This window comes from Crassostrea angulata, chromosome 1, assembly GCF_025612915.1.
Source record: "Crassostrea angulata isolate pt1a10 chromosome 1, ASM2561291v2, whole genome shotgun sequence".
NCBI classification, from domain to species: domain Eukaryota; kingdom Metazoa; phylum Mollusca; class Bivalvia; order Ostreida; family Ostreidae; genus Magallana; species Magallana angulata.
Window position 1 is genome coordinate 37884843 of NC_069111.1, and position 16717 is coordinate 37901559.

A 16717-nucleotide genomic window follows, 5' to 3' on the forward strand; every position below is an offset into this window, starting at 1 on the left:
AGAAAGAGAATAATTGGGGTTTAAATCATTACATTTACATTTTATTACACTTAAAAACAACATTTATTCTACAAATCTTGTATCTCATTTGTTAATTAAACGATTTTCGTTGAAAATAAAAGGTTATTTAAGGTTACCTACGGGGAAAGGGGGGGGGGGGGGCGGGCTTCCTAAAATGTTATTTCAATGGCGATACCAATCAATTAACCTTTTTATGAAACTTAAGTCGGTACGAATAAATCATTGAACGAGATATATGTATATTTAGATAGCAAGTATTGTCATGAAAAAAAATAAACTCTATGTCAGGAGACTCCACATAATAGTTTAATTACACGTTTGGTGGCATGATGCGAAAAATTGCTGATGAAAACAGTGATTAAATCAGTATCTATCATATCCTCAGTGAGTCACGTGATTAAGGAAGTAACGGGGTTCCTTTCATGCTAGATTTCGGTCAGTGAAGATGCATTTTTACTGAGGTCAAAGCGAAATAGAAAAGGAGAGGTAAATATATTAATTAACAACTTGGAACCTTGGTGGTTCAATGCTTTGGTGGCTCATAAAATATCCTTTTACCATTGGATAAAGCGAAGACATCAAGGTCAGCTAGAATACATGATGAAGACATTTATGGCAGGCATCAAGAAACAATTGGAAAAACAAAACATCACATCTCATCCAGAATCTGTATAAAGGATCAAGTGAATACAAATAGCATGTTTCACATGATGGCGTTCAATCGGGGTTATAACGTGTATACAGAGTTGATCTCCAAGTCAGAAGCATAATAGCAGTACACCAAATATGGCCTCAAATTATGTTTTTTTTTTAATTGATCATTCCATGTACTCTGAACGATGGGTAAGTGACAAATACATTTAATGTTCTTCGCTTATGGGCAAAATTTTTACTCATGGCCCCAAGCAAGCTTAATTTTAGCAAACCAAACCTACAAAAAATTAACACACATGCAATTGCATGTCCTTGGGCCCGATGGCAGTAAGCTATAAGTTGGCATCGGACGTGAAATTTCTGTCTTATTTAAACACTGTTTTGTTACTATTTTTGATACACTACTGTTATGTGCATTACGACGATCACGTACTATTTCAAATACCTCCTTTTCCTATGGTTAAGAGCTGTCAAGTGGAATGTAAAAACCTGCAATTTGTGAATTTACTATTTGTGAAATCGTTTATTTTCGCTCTTTGTTTTTCGCAATTAATAATTAACTAGTATGATTGGGGCACGTTGCAGCGAGACTTTCCTTAACTCTCAGCGTTTTGTACAGGCCTGGATCTAATTATGGCAATACATTGGGTGTATTCATATGGAGCATTTCTAATTTGGTTTGCAAACTCATTTGCTACTTGATCTTCATATTTAAAAAATATTATTGTGATTGTCAAAATTAAAAAATAATAGATCTTACTTGAATGACAGCGATCAAGTCTAGATATTATTGAGAAAGAATTAAAAAAAAAGGAAATGAGTAAATGTAAACAAGTTATGATATGATTGATAAGTTCATACTTGTTATTAATGAACAACAGGTTATCGATAAAGTTTTTTACATTGTGCTTCATCAAAAATTATCATATGATAATTCGTCTAGACAATGTGTTTCAATTAAGATATACATTGTTATATATAGTTTCAGGAAAAAAATATCATTTTTTAAATTGGCAACCTTTTAATCCTTTTTTGCTTGAGATCTGACAGAAATTCAGTTATGATTATATATTTTTTTTCTTGATGAATATCGATCTTAAGACTACATTGAAGTTAAGAGTACATAATTGCGAAAGTTAAACCTGTGCTGTGAATAAAACATGTCAGAATATCTTATTCATATAATAAAAAATATTCAGCTTGATAAATCGTATTTTCAGTAATATGCTATTAAAATAATAGCACAATATAAGAAATAGAATAGAAATTAAAATTTGGTTTGGCTACTACACAGTTGTACCAGTTTTTACCATCTTTTTTAAATCTCCTCTCTTTGTTATAAATCAAAATTTATTACTATATAATGGAGACATAGTCTGCATTCTATTTTGTTTGATATTTTTTAACATTAAATGCCTTAAATAAAATAAAATGTTTTGGATTTCTAGACGGTAAAACATCAATGCTGGATAGACGTTTTTGATCAAATTTATTTTTATTAGTTTTTTTTCTCATTAAGTAAATAATGTCAATTTAATTTGTAGGATAATTGATTGAAGATTCATTGCCACAATAGTGTGCTCTTCCGAAAAAATCGAATAAGCTATTTTTATCGTTGCTGAAACTTCAAATGCAGTACGGATGAATTTTGAAAGCACAATCTATTTTAATTGTCTACCTCAAGACGGCTTTACTTTTGCATCTTATTAAACTTTTGTCCTTAAGGACAAAAAAATGTGATTGCAATTATACATATTCATAAAGTATCTGTAAAACTTCAATACATGCAAATTTAAACTTAAATAATGAAGAATAATGTTTAAGCTTATTTCATAATCAAATTCTAATGTATTCTTAAATCTTTTTAAATTTCTTAACGTTCAAAATTCAACGGCTCACATATCCGATTTGAAAGAGGCTACCAATTGCTTTAAAATTTATAGAAACATGCTGCAAAGATTCAAGTCCAATACGAACGAATTTTAGTTATTCAAGTTGAACGCACATTGCAAGACTAATTAAACTACTTTAAAGATTCCAATCAAAATAAGACGTAGAAACCGGCCAATAGATGAGCCAATGAACAAGATAAAGGATCTTATTTTACCATCAATTACTTAATCGACAAACACAAATCAAAGGGTATTTGCTAAACTGAAGTTAAGAACGAATGATCTTGAAAAAATATGAATGAACAGAATGCAACAGACATAATCAAAGGATAATAATTTTCATTGAGGATTGACTTGATTTGTGAAAGCTGATGCCATGCTTTGAATTTTATTGCTAAACTAAAGATCTTTACAGAAATTTCAAACAGAATTGCCATTGATAATTCAGTTTTCAGAAAACTTTAAATTGTAGATTAATTTTACTTACAATGTATTATAAAACGTTCACGTTTTATCAAACAATTTATAGGTAAAATGAGTAGTCAAATCTATACCTTTGTTTACGTAGCTACTATATGTAACCTGGCAATTTATATGCCGGATTTTGCTTTACAAAATATTAATAATATTCATCATTGCCTTTGCTTTATATATTTTCATTTTCTATCCTTTATGCCGGGTTAGTTTTGTATTGTTCTCCAAATTGAAGTATGTACATGTAAGTTGGAAAATTGCCAAAAAAAATTCAACAATTTTAAAATAGTTTGTGTATTGATTGCAAGCCGTACTAATTTCCGCTGTAAGGCAGCCTTCTTTTAATTAATGAAAAAAATGATACAAATTGAAAATAGGGATGGAAATAATACGCATTTTGCCGTCATACGAGTACATGTATTTAAAAACCTAGTTTCTCAAATTTTCAAAAGCGCACTAGGTCGTAGGGTACAACTTCTCATGATACCTCTAATTGTCTGGTATAATGTATCAAATCTGTCAAGGTTAGTAGGTTCGTTTCCGAAAGCCTTCTTTTAGGACAGTTCCACTGTCTATATACGAAGAATCATTACTATATATTTTGATCATAAAACGAAAAGTATAGAATTTCAGCTACCAGAATCTGATATATGAACAGAGTAGTGCTCAAATTAAATTTAATGAATATTTCATCTTTGAATTTGGGTTAAAATAAGTTAAAATGTCAACGATAAGCTAATTCATTAAAACAACCAAAATATGAGCCCTTGCTATTAGGTCAAAACAAGTCTTGTCTTCATAATGTCATTTTACACCAAGCACTTACTTGCATATATCCCCCCTTCCCCTTAAAGCTTGATAACACATATCGATATACGTTTTGTGTTAATTGCTTATTTCTAATGTAGTTATATACATATATTTGGGTCGATGCCTAAAACATTTACAAGTAGAAAATCTTTACTTTTACTTTTACAATATCATCCATACTTTTTAAGTTTAATTTTATGTAGAGATTGATGTTTAAAAATAGACAAAAATTGGAAAACTTTGATGTGTTTATTCAACAAGTTTGATATTAATTTATGCATCACATTCCTTGGTTCTAATGAGAAATTGATTGAATTGTTAAATGTGCTTTGTATATCTTGAAGTGTGCACTTTTCAAATAGGTCGGTTTTATATAGAAACATATCAAGGTAAAAAAAATGAAACTTGGTTTTTATTGCATATCGTTATTTTCGTTCAAAGCCGAACATACTTTAGAACAAAATAACAGATTACCTTTTAAAATGATTATGATTATTTCAAAACCGCTTTTTTACAATAGACATTGCATTTAGCATTTCTTAGTTTAATAAAAAGAATTCAAAGGCTACTCCTTTTTGGAAAAAAATTCTACTTTGTATGTGAAAAAATATTGTAAGTATGATCAAAGGTGACTGAAAGGTCAAATGGGTCTAGTGTTAATAAATGTGCGATAACTAGCTAATGTTTTGTATTATATGACATGATTGGGTGCATTTTTTGCATGCTTTATTATACAACTATTAAATGGGGTTGCGGGCAACATTGATTATATTAGCCCCCCGAGGGACGAATTATTGCCCAGCGCGTTACTGCAATTTGAAACAAAAATTGCATTTACAAAAAGTTAGTCGATATTTTGAGAGGGTATGAAGGTTCCTTTCAGAAGTTTTAAAATTCTGAACAAAGGAAAATATAGAATTTGTAAGCTGGTAAATATGAGCAGAGATATTTAAAACACATGAACTAATACCGTATCTAATAGGTGCAACCTTGTCTCTCTTTTCTACACTTAAGTACTGTCAAAGATTCTTTGTCAAAAGGTCAGCAGTTATAGATCTACAAAATTCCTCTGACAAGCTCATTAAAGAAGGCACAATTGTCCATCAAGCACGAACAACATGATATGCAAATATAATTAGAAAGGTAACATTCGCGTGAACCCTTTTAGCCTTGTTTTAAAGCTGTTTGAAATAGTCAAAAGATTGCGTTCGACATGTTTTATTCCACTTTATTGTCCGTGGAAGTGAAACGAACACGGCGTTGATTTCATGTTCGCTGTTCTCTGTTTGTGTGGCAAAGGGTGGGGGTGTTTATTTCAGATGATGTCATAGAAGGTATAGTTTTGAAACCCAGTTCCCTAAACAACGGTTCTGAACTTTTGGCATGGGTTTGTTGTTGTGTTATTGTTTCCTGGTTGTTAGTGAAGGTCTTTACAAATGATATCTTGTGTTTAGCAATGTTTTGTTCATTGGTTTTCTACTGAAGTACAACAGAACTTCTGTGGTATGGGTGTTTGTCATAAGCAGGTCGCGTACTTATTAAAGTTTAATACCAAAAATAGTCATGTTTGATGTCAAAATTAAACTGTCATAAGACAAAAATATTAAAGAACAAAGGCAATGTCAAATGGCAAATTGATGCTTATGGAATATCGATGTTCTTATTTGAACTGCATTTTTCATTTTCAGAAAAAAATGAGTGAACAAATTGATTTGATTTCAATTTCAAAACTTAACGACTGTTTTAATCAAACCGTTAAAAGATGTTACCATTGTCATATTGTTGTCACAAAGCAGACAATATAAAACGGAGAGAGGAGTAGACTTGACGTTTGTTGTTAACTCGTGCACAGGAACACCTGACAAGAAAACTTTAAATTCAAATTTTACGATCAAATTGACACCTTTTTGAATTAAATCAAATTAGATTAAAATAAAATATATATTACACTGTATATATATAACGCAAAGCATTTGTACTTTTACAAGAAAGAATAAACAATACTGTCCTCGGCATATCAAACTCTGTTCGCACTTTTTAACCCCACATTAATTATATTGGAAATCAAACGAAGGACAGAGGCGTCTAAAGTATTTCAACGAAGCTTATATGATGAACTATTATGCACAATTAACGCTTCACAACCGTATTAATTGCTTGTTTTAATGATTTTTAAAGATTACACGCATACTTGCGGTTTAAATGGTTTTTATTTTTGCAGATTAATGAAGAAAAATTAATTAAGTCAATTTCGAAGCAAAAACAAAAAACAGAAGAGGAAGAAAATGAACATCTAAGTGAGAGCTACTTAACGTACTCCGAAGAAGGATACAAAAAGAAATTTATATAAGAAAACAAGGAAAGGTAAATGATATATATATGTTTGTTATTAATATTCATTTCCAATACTAAAGAAATATTTCAAAGATAATGATCCTCCTTCTCTCCTTTTTAATCTCAAAACTTGAAAAATTTAAATTCTCTCTGCTGTTATTTTCGTAGAAGTCTCTTTTGTTCTAATTGCTTCTGCAAATCACGTGCAAGTGAAACATCAACGTGAATCTAAATCTGTAAGAATTGAAGCTCAGAATAGACGAGTAAATCATAGAAAGGTAAATTCATCATTGAGTGTGCGCACCCAACTTGCTTTTTGAAATAATGCATCTATTTAATACCTATGATTGAAAGGAAAAGTATTGATTCTTTTCTCCTTTTCTTTTATTTTGAAAACCAAACACACATATTTTCATATATTTTTATTGTATTGAAATTGCTTGATTCTTTTTCTTTTTTTATTAAGAATAAGTACCATTAAGAAAAAGACCAAAATAGTTTCAACCTCAGTACGAAAGGCTTTTCTCGGTGCAGAGGGGTAACGAATTGCAACTGACATTAATTTGTCAGAGGGCGACATCAGAGTTGAATTTATTTGACATCATAACATGCTCTTTCCCCACCTTAAGTGACACAAATTTGCACATTAAAGAATTTTAGTCATCACAAAACACCAAATCAATTATTGTTTCAAGAACAAAAGTTGTCCATTTGTCAATTCTTATGTCCAGGAATGTCAAGGTATGTCAAACAAACATTTGGGAAAAACTGGCACTTGCTTTAATAAAACTAAATATAATATATTAATTGAAATTTTATCTGATCTGATCTTCCGTTTTTTCTTTCTATATGTAGATAAATTTGTCATATTGTAAAACTTTACTACAATGAATGAGTTTTAAACAAATCATAATTTACAGTATCACAAATGTATGAATCTTTTTATGCTTTTAGTCCATTTGTCACGGTGTGAAACGTACATGTACATGTAGCTTTCGGGCTAATTATAAATATTATGTTAATGGAATTTTTATGACTTTGAGTTCATTTTTTACCTTTTTTATATCAAGTTTGTCACCTCCGTTAGCATATTTGGTAATTCTGCAACACTAAGGTGTATTAGTATTAAAAAAAATCTGTTTAATGGAATCAGACCTTCTGTAGTGATGCATTCTAATCAAACACCTGCAAAAGAGTATTCTAGAAAAATTCGATATACAAATATAAAAGGTATAACTGTGTAATTATAACTAATGATAAGCGTATAGGCTTGTTTGAGGTTCATAAGTCTCGGTCCAACAACAGCAATAACAGCCAGAGTTGGCCCAAAAGTAGTCTTGAAAGGGGAGAAAATATCCCGTACAGTGCAACACACATATATTAAGACGACTTTTCGTTAACATCAGGGTATCGATTTTTAAACATACATTTGTTGAAAGCCATTTGCTGTTAACATTTCACCAATAATGTACTCATATGTACTTACAAATAAAGAGAAAACTACTTGCAAAGCTTATTTTACTGTTAACAATGATCATATTAAGTTTTCAGTATTATAATGTTTTAAATAAAATAAAGTTAATTACCAAAAACCGTATAAAATAGTATTAACAATATCTTTAAAATCTTTAAAAGACGTATTGTGCAATAGCCATTCAAATACACTGCCTAAAGGTTGTTAGAGCTAGGCTTGAGTTCGTAGCCCGCCATCTGCAACCCTGTTAAGTAGAACTTTTGTTTCTACATTAAATGATTGACACATCTTGATTAGCGCTGGACCTTAAAATCTACTTCTCCATGTGTTCTACCTAAAAGTCAAGTAGTGCAAATTGTAAAACGAAATTGAAGTAGATGAAACTAATCATTGCCTGTTATTTTCCACAATGAATAAAGGTCAAAGGGATTCCCTTTATAGGCCACTAGTTAATTCAAGTATTAGATCAAATTATCTCGAATTTACCACTTTTATCAAAATCGCTAAAAGCATTATGAGCTGCATATTCTCATGTTGGAAATTTTTATTGTAGAATTAGTATAATTAAGTACTCAAATGACCAGCAAGATTAGGGTTTACAAACTTCTATTTGTTGTTTTATTGTGAAAAAAGCTGTAAGTCAAACAGAATTGTCATATTAGGATATTTTGGCAGCATTTTAATGCTGCTATTTCTGCTCTAACTGATTAAAAATGATTCATTTTTAGCGTGGAATAGTTGTATATTTAAATGAAGAACAGCATTTCATCCAGGTTGAAAAAAGTTATTATACATGAATAACAGCTGTTAAAATACAAATTAAAATGTTGAATCTGTTGATAAATAAATTGTTGAATAAAAAATGACTTTAAAGACCAAGTTTGAAATATATATTCCTCAAGTCAAATGTGTAAGTGGCAGAATTATCGTCACGTTTCTCTTTAAACACTTTAATATATAGTTCATCGTGTTAAAATCCTTTCTTCATTTGTATCTCTAGTTAATTATTTTTATTATAATAAGATATGTTTAAATTTAACAAAAATAATTCTGAACAATTTCATTGCTAACGTATAAGAATGCATGGGTTTATTCTCTGCAAAAGGGGATCGTATATCTGGACACATTGTAAGTCCTTTAAAAGTGAAAACACATTCTATGACCAAATATTGCAAAGCTTTAACGATCTACTTTCTAATATGTTTGGGGGAAATTTCAAAATACCCAGTCCCTCTTTCAACTGACCTAAAGAATCTTGATGTAAGTTTATCAAGTATCAAGGTGACTTAAAGCATTATCTGTCATCAACCCGGCAATGTTTATAAATGCAAACAGAACTTTGTTCTGTCTACCACGGCCTGATCTTACGGGGTCATGCTTTGGGTTTATTCCGCACTGCACTTAAGTTAGTGCGCCAAACAATAAACCCATAGGTTGTATAAAAAAGGTGCTAACATGACCATGTTTACCTGTTTATTCTCTTGTTGAGTTTTTATGTTGTATTTACCAAACCACTCTCCAAATATAACACCGGTTAACCATTATTACAAAATCATATTTTGTCCATAACGAAAGATGATCAAATATTTGTTCAGCGGAAAGCAAACAATAAACAATTTTATGACTTTTAAGTCAGATTCAGCCGAGAGACTGTTTGTTTTGTTATTGAACATACATTCGTTTATATATATATATATATATATATATATATATATATATATATATATATATATATATATATATATATATATATATATATATATATATATAAATATATATAATGTTAATGATTATAGTTATTTTCTAAACGAGATAAAAATAATGATTTCATTGGTTAAAGCTAATGAGTTATTTGAACTTTATGTGATAAGTTTCCTATTATATGGCTTTAACATTATTTTTAACCTTAGAACATTATGCATTCTATGTGATGGTCTTTGAGATTGAAGTTTCAAGGTCATTTGTATACTCCAATACCAAACTGGTCATCATATTGATTATAGTTTACTATGGCCACAAAAAAGGGGTCTCTGATAAGCAAAAAACAATGTTATTTCATAGCTCAAACGTAATATGAATACGATAAGAAAAAATGATTGTTTTTATCATTTTATTTTAAACAACATGAGTGTAAATACTAAAAATAATAATTGTAAAAAAAAAATGCAGTGCAAATATCAACTTCAAATAAATAGAGTGGATTATTTTTTAAGGTAGGTCGCACAGACTAGCTTTATCCTCTTAATATTGCTCACTTTCATGCATTTGCTGTTCGTCTTAAAAACGCTGATTCTACAACACATTCAGTAGCATTATTAGCGTTGCAGCTCTACAAATGGCCCCAGGAGAATTGTGTATATTTTTTGCAAAATGTCAGAACTTCGTTTTAGCTGTAAGCGGTGTCTCTCATCTGTCAGATGATTAAAGAACGAAGACATCAAACAAGATAAATGCTTCTCCGAGAGTCAAATAATTCCAAATCGCCTTAAATGGTTCTGAATAATGAGAGTACGGCATCCGTTTAACACTCTTTGGACATTATCAGTGTCTATTGCGCATGTGTAGTAATATTCACAACTGTGCTCATCATGCCAGTCCTTGTTATGAGGGGTGATTCGTTTCTTCAAGTTGATTTCACCTTTCACAATTTTCTGCAAGCATAGAGAGTACACTTATAATATAACGCAGTTTTTAAGTTAAGTAAATAGATTCATCAAAATACATGTGAATTGATATACATGACCATTAATTAACTCTTACCATGAAAAGATGTTTGATGTATACAGCTGTTTTTATGGTGTCCGGATGAACATCAGATCTCGTAGACTTTGACTTTTTTCTATGGTCATTTTCAAAACTCGGATAAGCCTCTAGGAACTGGCTTATGTCAGATTCGGAGGGAACAAATTGACCAAAGTCAGGAAAAATATCAGGATACAAATCAGTAAGTTCTGAGATATCACGTCCTCTTGCAATCTTTTCTGCCAGGACATCTATTTTGTTGATGAAGAGAAGAACAGACACATATTTCAGGAATCGGTTATTCCAGACTTGGTCAAAGTTTTCAAGAGCTTCAAGAAGTCTGTTTTTCTCGGGATCCTCACGAAGAGTTTGGTCGAAACTACTACAGTCCACAACAAAAAGAATGGCGGTCACACTGTCAAACACTTGGATCCACTTCTTGCGTTCTCCTTGCTGTCCTCCGACATCATACACATTGAACCTAACCTGATGGCCTCCATCGGGAACCTCGAACTCAATGTTCTGAATTGATGTGGTCACACTGCGGCACCTGAGTATATCCTGATCGGAAGGAACGTAGGCAGGGCTTCTGATTTCTTGGAGTTTGTCTAAAAAGCTTTTAAAGACAAAAAAATTCTGTTAATTTAAATCCTCTCTCATTGTTAAATGTTAATATCAATGGTATAAAATATAAGTTCTCGTGAATATGCAATACTTACTATTTGGCACAGTCTATGAGGTGAAATTCATGTGATCGTTCATAACACTTCTGTACTCCTGGATCCTCCCATAACTTCTCGGAGTGATCTAGAAATTCCTGTAAATATTTAAAAATTTTGATATAATAAACATCTTTAAACGGAAGAGAGACCCCCAAAAAGGAAAACTGTCATTCAATTTTGACTCAAAGATGAAAATTTTCTTAAATGTGTCAGAATCGGAAAATTATCAAAGCATGTTTTCGTGGGAGTAGACTTACATTTGTTATGTGAGCATCCGGGTTCCCTGCGTCCTTCAGTATAAAGTCTCGGCTTTTCTCGCTCTCCGCGAGTTCAAAGGGAATCTCCAACTGATGCATGGCAGAGAGAAGCACCACAATGGATTCTTTAATATTTTTTCGGATATCACAAATTTTTTCCACTCTTTCTCTGTAACAGATAAACAAGCCTATAAACTGAAGTTCCTTAATTATGACCCAACTTATTCCCCTCAAATGTAAATCATGTTTTTTATTTTCACTTTTGGTGAAAAAAAACTTACTTCATATCAAATCCATTTATATGGATAATCCTCATTTGCTTTGTAATGGTGGTCTTGCCTGACTCCCCAGTACCTGCAAATCCAACAAATTAAGTTAACGCGAGTTAAAACTAGTTTAATAAAGTAAACATAAATTGTATCTACGTAGTATAAAACTAGAGCAAACATTTTTTAAAGGTAACGTGTTTATGTTTAATAAGCAAGAGGCCATTTATCAACTGTGCACATATAAAAACTTAATTGTCAAAAACGTTCGTTAACAACCAGTTAAAATACATGCATGTATTGGGTATCAAAATTTACGTGACATCTTACCAAGCAGAAGAATCTTCAAGCGTTTCAGCTCTTCTTTCTGGTGCTGTTTAAGCAGTTTGCTGATCTGTTTGTTTCTTTGTTTTGCCCTCTTAGCCTCCTCCACAGACTGGTAACAGCTGAATTTATCCTCACAGGCTGAACTAAAGCAGGACATGGTTCTGTCGTGCATACTGGAATACTCGGCCAACCTCCGGTGGACAACCTCTTTTCAAACACATCTGCAAGAATAACTGCTGCCGATAATCCTACATCGCAGATTTATAGATCGTAGATGCAATGTCAAGAATGTATCTAATTCTCCGAAGTATTCAATTATTTGTTCGCGTTATCTATCAATCTCAACAATGCACTGATATAGATGTCTTCTGTTTACAGGACTCTCTATTTGCACGCAGCAATAATCCTGTAAACAGTTTTGTCTAGAAAACAAATTTTCAAACTGCACTTCTTCTCTAATACTTTTGTTTCGGAGTGCAAAACAAATGTGTTTTCTTCGTTTGCCGTATCACGAAACACGTCCTCTCTCTAGCATTGATTGTATTTCAACTGGCTTCACGCTGTGTTGACGTGAATTTTATAGAAGGCCCGTTTTTTTAAATAAGTCAACCAAGGTTGTGGTGATAAATTATGCATGTACCTCCCATTAGCCCTCTCGTTTTTACGACAATAAATTTGTCATTGTGTATGATTAACCTGGGCAGGTTACTTCAGAAAATGGTGACTTAATCTGTAATGATCACCTGTATTTTTAATTTTTCTTTTAAATATTGATCAAGTTTGACTTCTAAATAAGTGAAAGCGATGACACCTTTTGATGTATGGTCATGTATGTTTGGTGCCCTGACGTAAAACAAATGCTTGTAAAATGAACAGAAGAGGGAGTAGAGGGATAGACTGAAATCCAGTAATTTTGAACTGAACGGTGAAATCTTTAACCAAATTATCACGTGTTTGACCCTTGAAAACATTTTTAGTAAGACTTGGGTTAAAGAAATGTTGTTAAAGGAGCGAATGTTTGGGGGACGTAGATCATCATAACAGTTAGCCATGACACGAAAGTGGAGGAGTGATTGAAATAACTTCGTGTCCAGTGTAAATACTCCTGAGTCAGGTGTGTTTAGACATGAGGGACTCTCCTATGGGATGAGCCAACTTAGTATGCTGGGAATGCAAAGGCACGAACTGTCAACAGATATCTATGTCAGTGTGGCATACTTATCATATGATACAAATACCCTCACTGAACGATATGTCAACAAATTACAAATGATTAAAACTTCAAGCTTTAAACGCTTGGTGATATTAAAGCTACACATATTCATGAGTTGTATATTTGAAAATAACTCGGCATTTATTTAAAAGAAATATAACTGAGCTTTGGATTATATAGAAGTAGCAAAAAAGTTATAATTGTACATGACAATGAAAAATGTGGTGAAAATGTGTAGCATGAAAACATAAAAATCAGCCTCAAAGTACATAAATAACAAAACACAGAAAACAGAAGTTTATGTATTAATATATAAAAATACATAAAACGTTGCAACAAGAGAATTCATTCGGACTATCTAATAATCCTTGAATAATTGATATTTTGTGCAAAGTTTAACTAAACTCCACGAATCGTACAAAATAGGTGTTTTTCTTTACAAAATGATCATAAATATAGATTAGAACGTACTATAATGATCCTATAGGTAACACAGTAGACAAGCTTTGATTAGTAGTAAACTCAAACGTCCTTGGACAATGTTGTGTCTATGTATTCAACATTATTTCATCTCTCACCCACATTAGTGATATTACTATTTACACCGATTATAAAGCAGAGGTTTGAGTTAATATCTAATGGTAGATGCATTTAGTCTTATGTAGTGATTAGTGTTATAGTTACCACTTGACTATAAAGAGGAGTTAAACAATCAATGTTTGTTCATTAACTTATATTAGTTAAAAGATCGTTTACATACTGTAATTGAACTAAGGAAGACAACCCTATTCGGAGATCATCATTTGGCTCAATTGCAATTAAATCCACATCTCAATAAAGAAAATAAAATATCTAGCTTTATAAAAAGGGTTTAGTTTTTTACTTACAAAATAAGCCACTTTTAATTTGCAAAACACAATACTTCAGCAAAGATCAGATACTATAATCAATTGAAGACTAACAATTTTTAAGCTTTGAATGGTAACTGTATGAAATACTTAATATTTTTCAGAAATACTTATTGTTTTAAATTTTCGATATTGGATCTATCTATATCACATACTATCATGCTATGATCACATGCCAAATGCATGGCACCACGGACTTCCTTGTGAAAAAGTGTTTACTTGCAGAAAAAGAAAAAAATAGTAAAAATCAATTGACTCTTTCATTGTCATTTGACTGCAACGAAGCAGCTTATGGTAGATTAAGTCAAAAATGTAATAAACTGAAGTCTTAGAACTTTACGACAACAATTATCGACTTCAGGAACAAGACTGACGAGTTGCGAAAGAGACCGAATAAAAAAATGCGAAAGTTTGTTGAACCGAAGTAAACAACAAATATTAGAAAACCCTTATCTAAATAAGGCTCAAGTCTTTTATAATTATTATTATTTGTTACTTTGATTTCTAAAACTTGAACAAACTTGTTTTGGAATCATTGTTACAAATTTCTTGACCTTGTATTGCAAAACCGTTAAAAACATGTCCCATTTGATTCATTGATCGTATATTAAAATGCGTTTATTTCATCAGTTGTTTACAAGAGATTTCTCACCATAGATTTTGGACAAATATAATCGAAGTTGCTGAAGACATGAATATTATTGTTACAGATTGTAAACCATGCTTTTTAACTGCTAGGTCACAGGAAACTCAGTTCTAAGCTTAATCCAATCTAAGACGAACCAAAATTGCAAACGCATTTTTGTGAGCATTTCCAACAAGTTGAAAAATCTATATTACATCCCCTCTCATAGAACATGATATAAATACAGGGTTAAACTATTATCTTTCAACGTTCGAGCTGAATGTTCATAACTTCATTATATTTAATGGCACAGCATCAGTTACATCTGATGTGCTCAAGGTTTAATGTGATGGGAACCGAGTCCATTTTGTACAAAATTTCAATATCCATTGATTCAAATACTGAAAGCGTTAAAGGTTCAATTGTTCATTTATTCAAATCTCAATATTATGAAGCAATGGTTTCTGATACACCGGCTAAGCTCATGTTAAATGCTTAATGTTGTTCAAGGTCGCAGCATTACAATAACGACACCTGAATGATATACACGTATTTTTTATTTTATCAAGATATAATGAAAACAGATTCATACACATCTTCCATCTATTCTAAAACAGTTCACTCCATACAAAAATAATTTTTATTGATAAGTGTTTATCATTTCGCATGACCTATTTGTTTTCTGTTTTGAAAATTATATTTGTTGGAAAAAAAGGAAGAATCTATTTTGATAATTGTCATTATTTGTAAATTAGGGTACTTTAAGATCGTCATATAAAAAATGATCAAATTACCAACGGTAATCATCTATGATTTTCTCATTTAACAATAAACGAAAACTGTGCATTAATTGCACAAAACGGAGCTTATAGTCGTGATCCATAAACGGTATCAGCTAAAGAAAGTGAAACATTAAGAAGATGGGGGAATAAGATGGCGCAAATGCCCATTCGGTTTAGTAGTGAAATACAATTTTGAATTTATGTTTCTCCAATTAAATCTATTCAAATATATTATAATAAAACTTTGCAAAAGCAAAATTTCTAACTATAGTCAGTTTTTAATATATTTAACAAAAAAAAGAAGAAAAAAAATATTGTCGGAAATTATGGTGGTATCGAACCCGTAACATAAAAACCCTAGATATATAAGGTTAGCTTATGCCAGGTGCTCTAACCACTGAGCCATTTCAGACACAACAAAGTGTGCTTTTTAAATATTATGTGTGACTAAGGTCACGAACTACCGTACTTGTATTATTTTTTCAAAACGTTCAATTGTTGGGATACAAAATGATATTTTTAATGTATAGTGGGTCATCTCTCCACGTTTTTGTTGATTGAAATCGGTTTGTTTTCCAATCGACCTTAATTAGACTATGAGAAAAATATGGAGCAAAGACCCACTCTATAAAAGAAAATGCCCTGAAGTTCTAAAAAATGACAGTATTTGCAGGTTTTGATACGTACACGCCTGTTTGAGTCAACATATTCCAAGTATTGAACATACCTATAGGTTAAATATCAATAATTCGTTAAATATATATTGTTTTCAATGATTTAAAAAAAACATCAGATTTATTGATACTTTAATTTTTCAGTAGCCTGTCCGACCGCGTATGGGCATTTTACACGCCTTATCCACCCATCTTCTTATTATTTAATGCATCATCCGAACCATTATCATTTAAACAGTCTTTCCCCAAATAGGTCAATAAACATGGGTTGTTTGTATCGTTGACTGAAGTGTCCTGTGTCCTTGACTTAACTTATATGTTTCGTGTAACATGCCACAAAAGGAGATGGCATAGGATGAAGCTTCAAACAACTGAAAAGTGATTGAAAGGTAACTAAAGGTTGACTGAATGACTCTGTAATTTAATCACCTTCGCCGATCTATCTGTTAACATCCAGTTGACTAATTGGCACGAAATTTCATTTTGGAGAGAGAGAGAGAGAGAGAGAGAGAGAGAGAGAGAGAGAGAGAGAGAGAGAGAGA

The 16717-nt window shown here is 31.6% G+C and overlaps 1 protein-coding gene across 1 annotated transcript; it reads right to left on the bottom strand.

The window, feature by feature from the left end:
* Positions 1–9752: 9752 nt before the first annotated feature.
* Positions 9753–12525, bottom strand: LOC128191454 (guanine nucleotide-binding protein G(s) subunit alpha-like). The gene is made up of 6 exons (XM_052863524.1): positions 11977–12525; positions 11662–11734; positions 11381–11549; positions 11121–11218; positions 10420–11017; positions 9753–10310 (listed from the first exon to the last, which is right to left on the bottom strand). Exons 1-6 carry the CDS (start codon positions 12143–12145, stop codon positions 10125–10127), a joined length of 1293 nt encoding a protein of 430 aa, XP_052719484.1. The 5' UTR covers positions 12146–12525; the 3' UTR covers positions 9753–10124.
* Positions 12526–16717: the final 4192 nt, after the last annotated feature.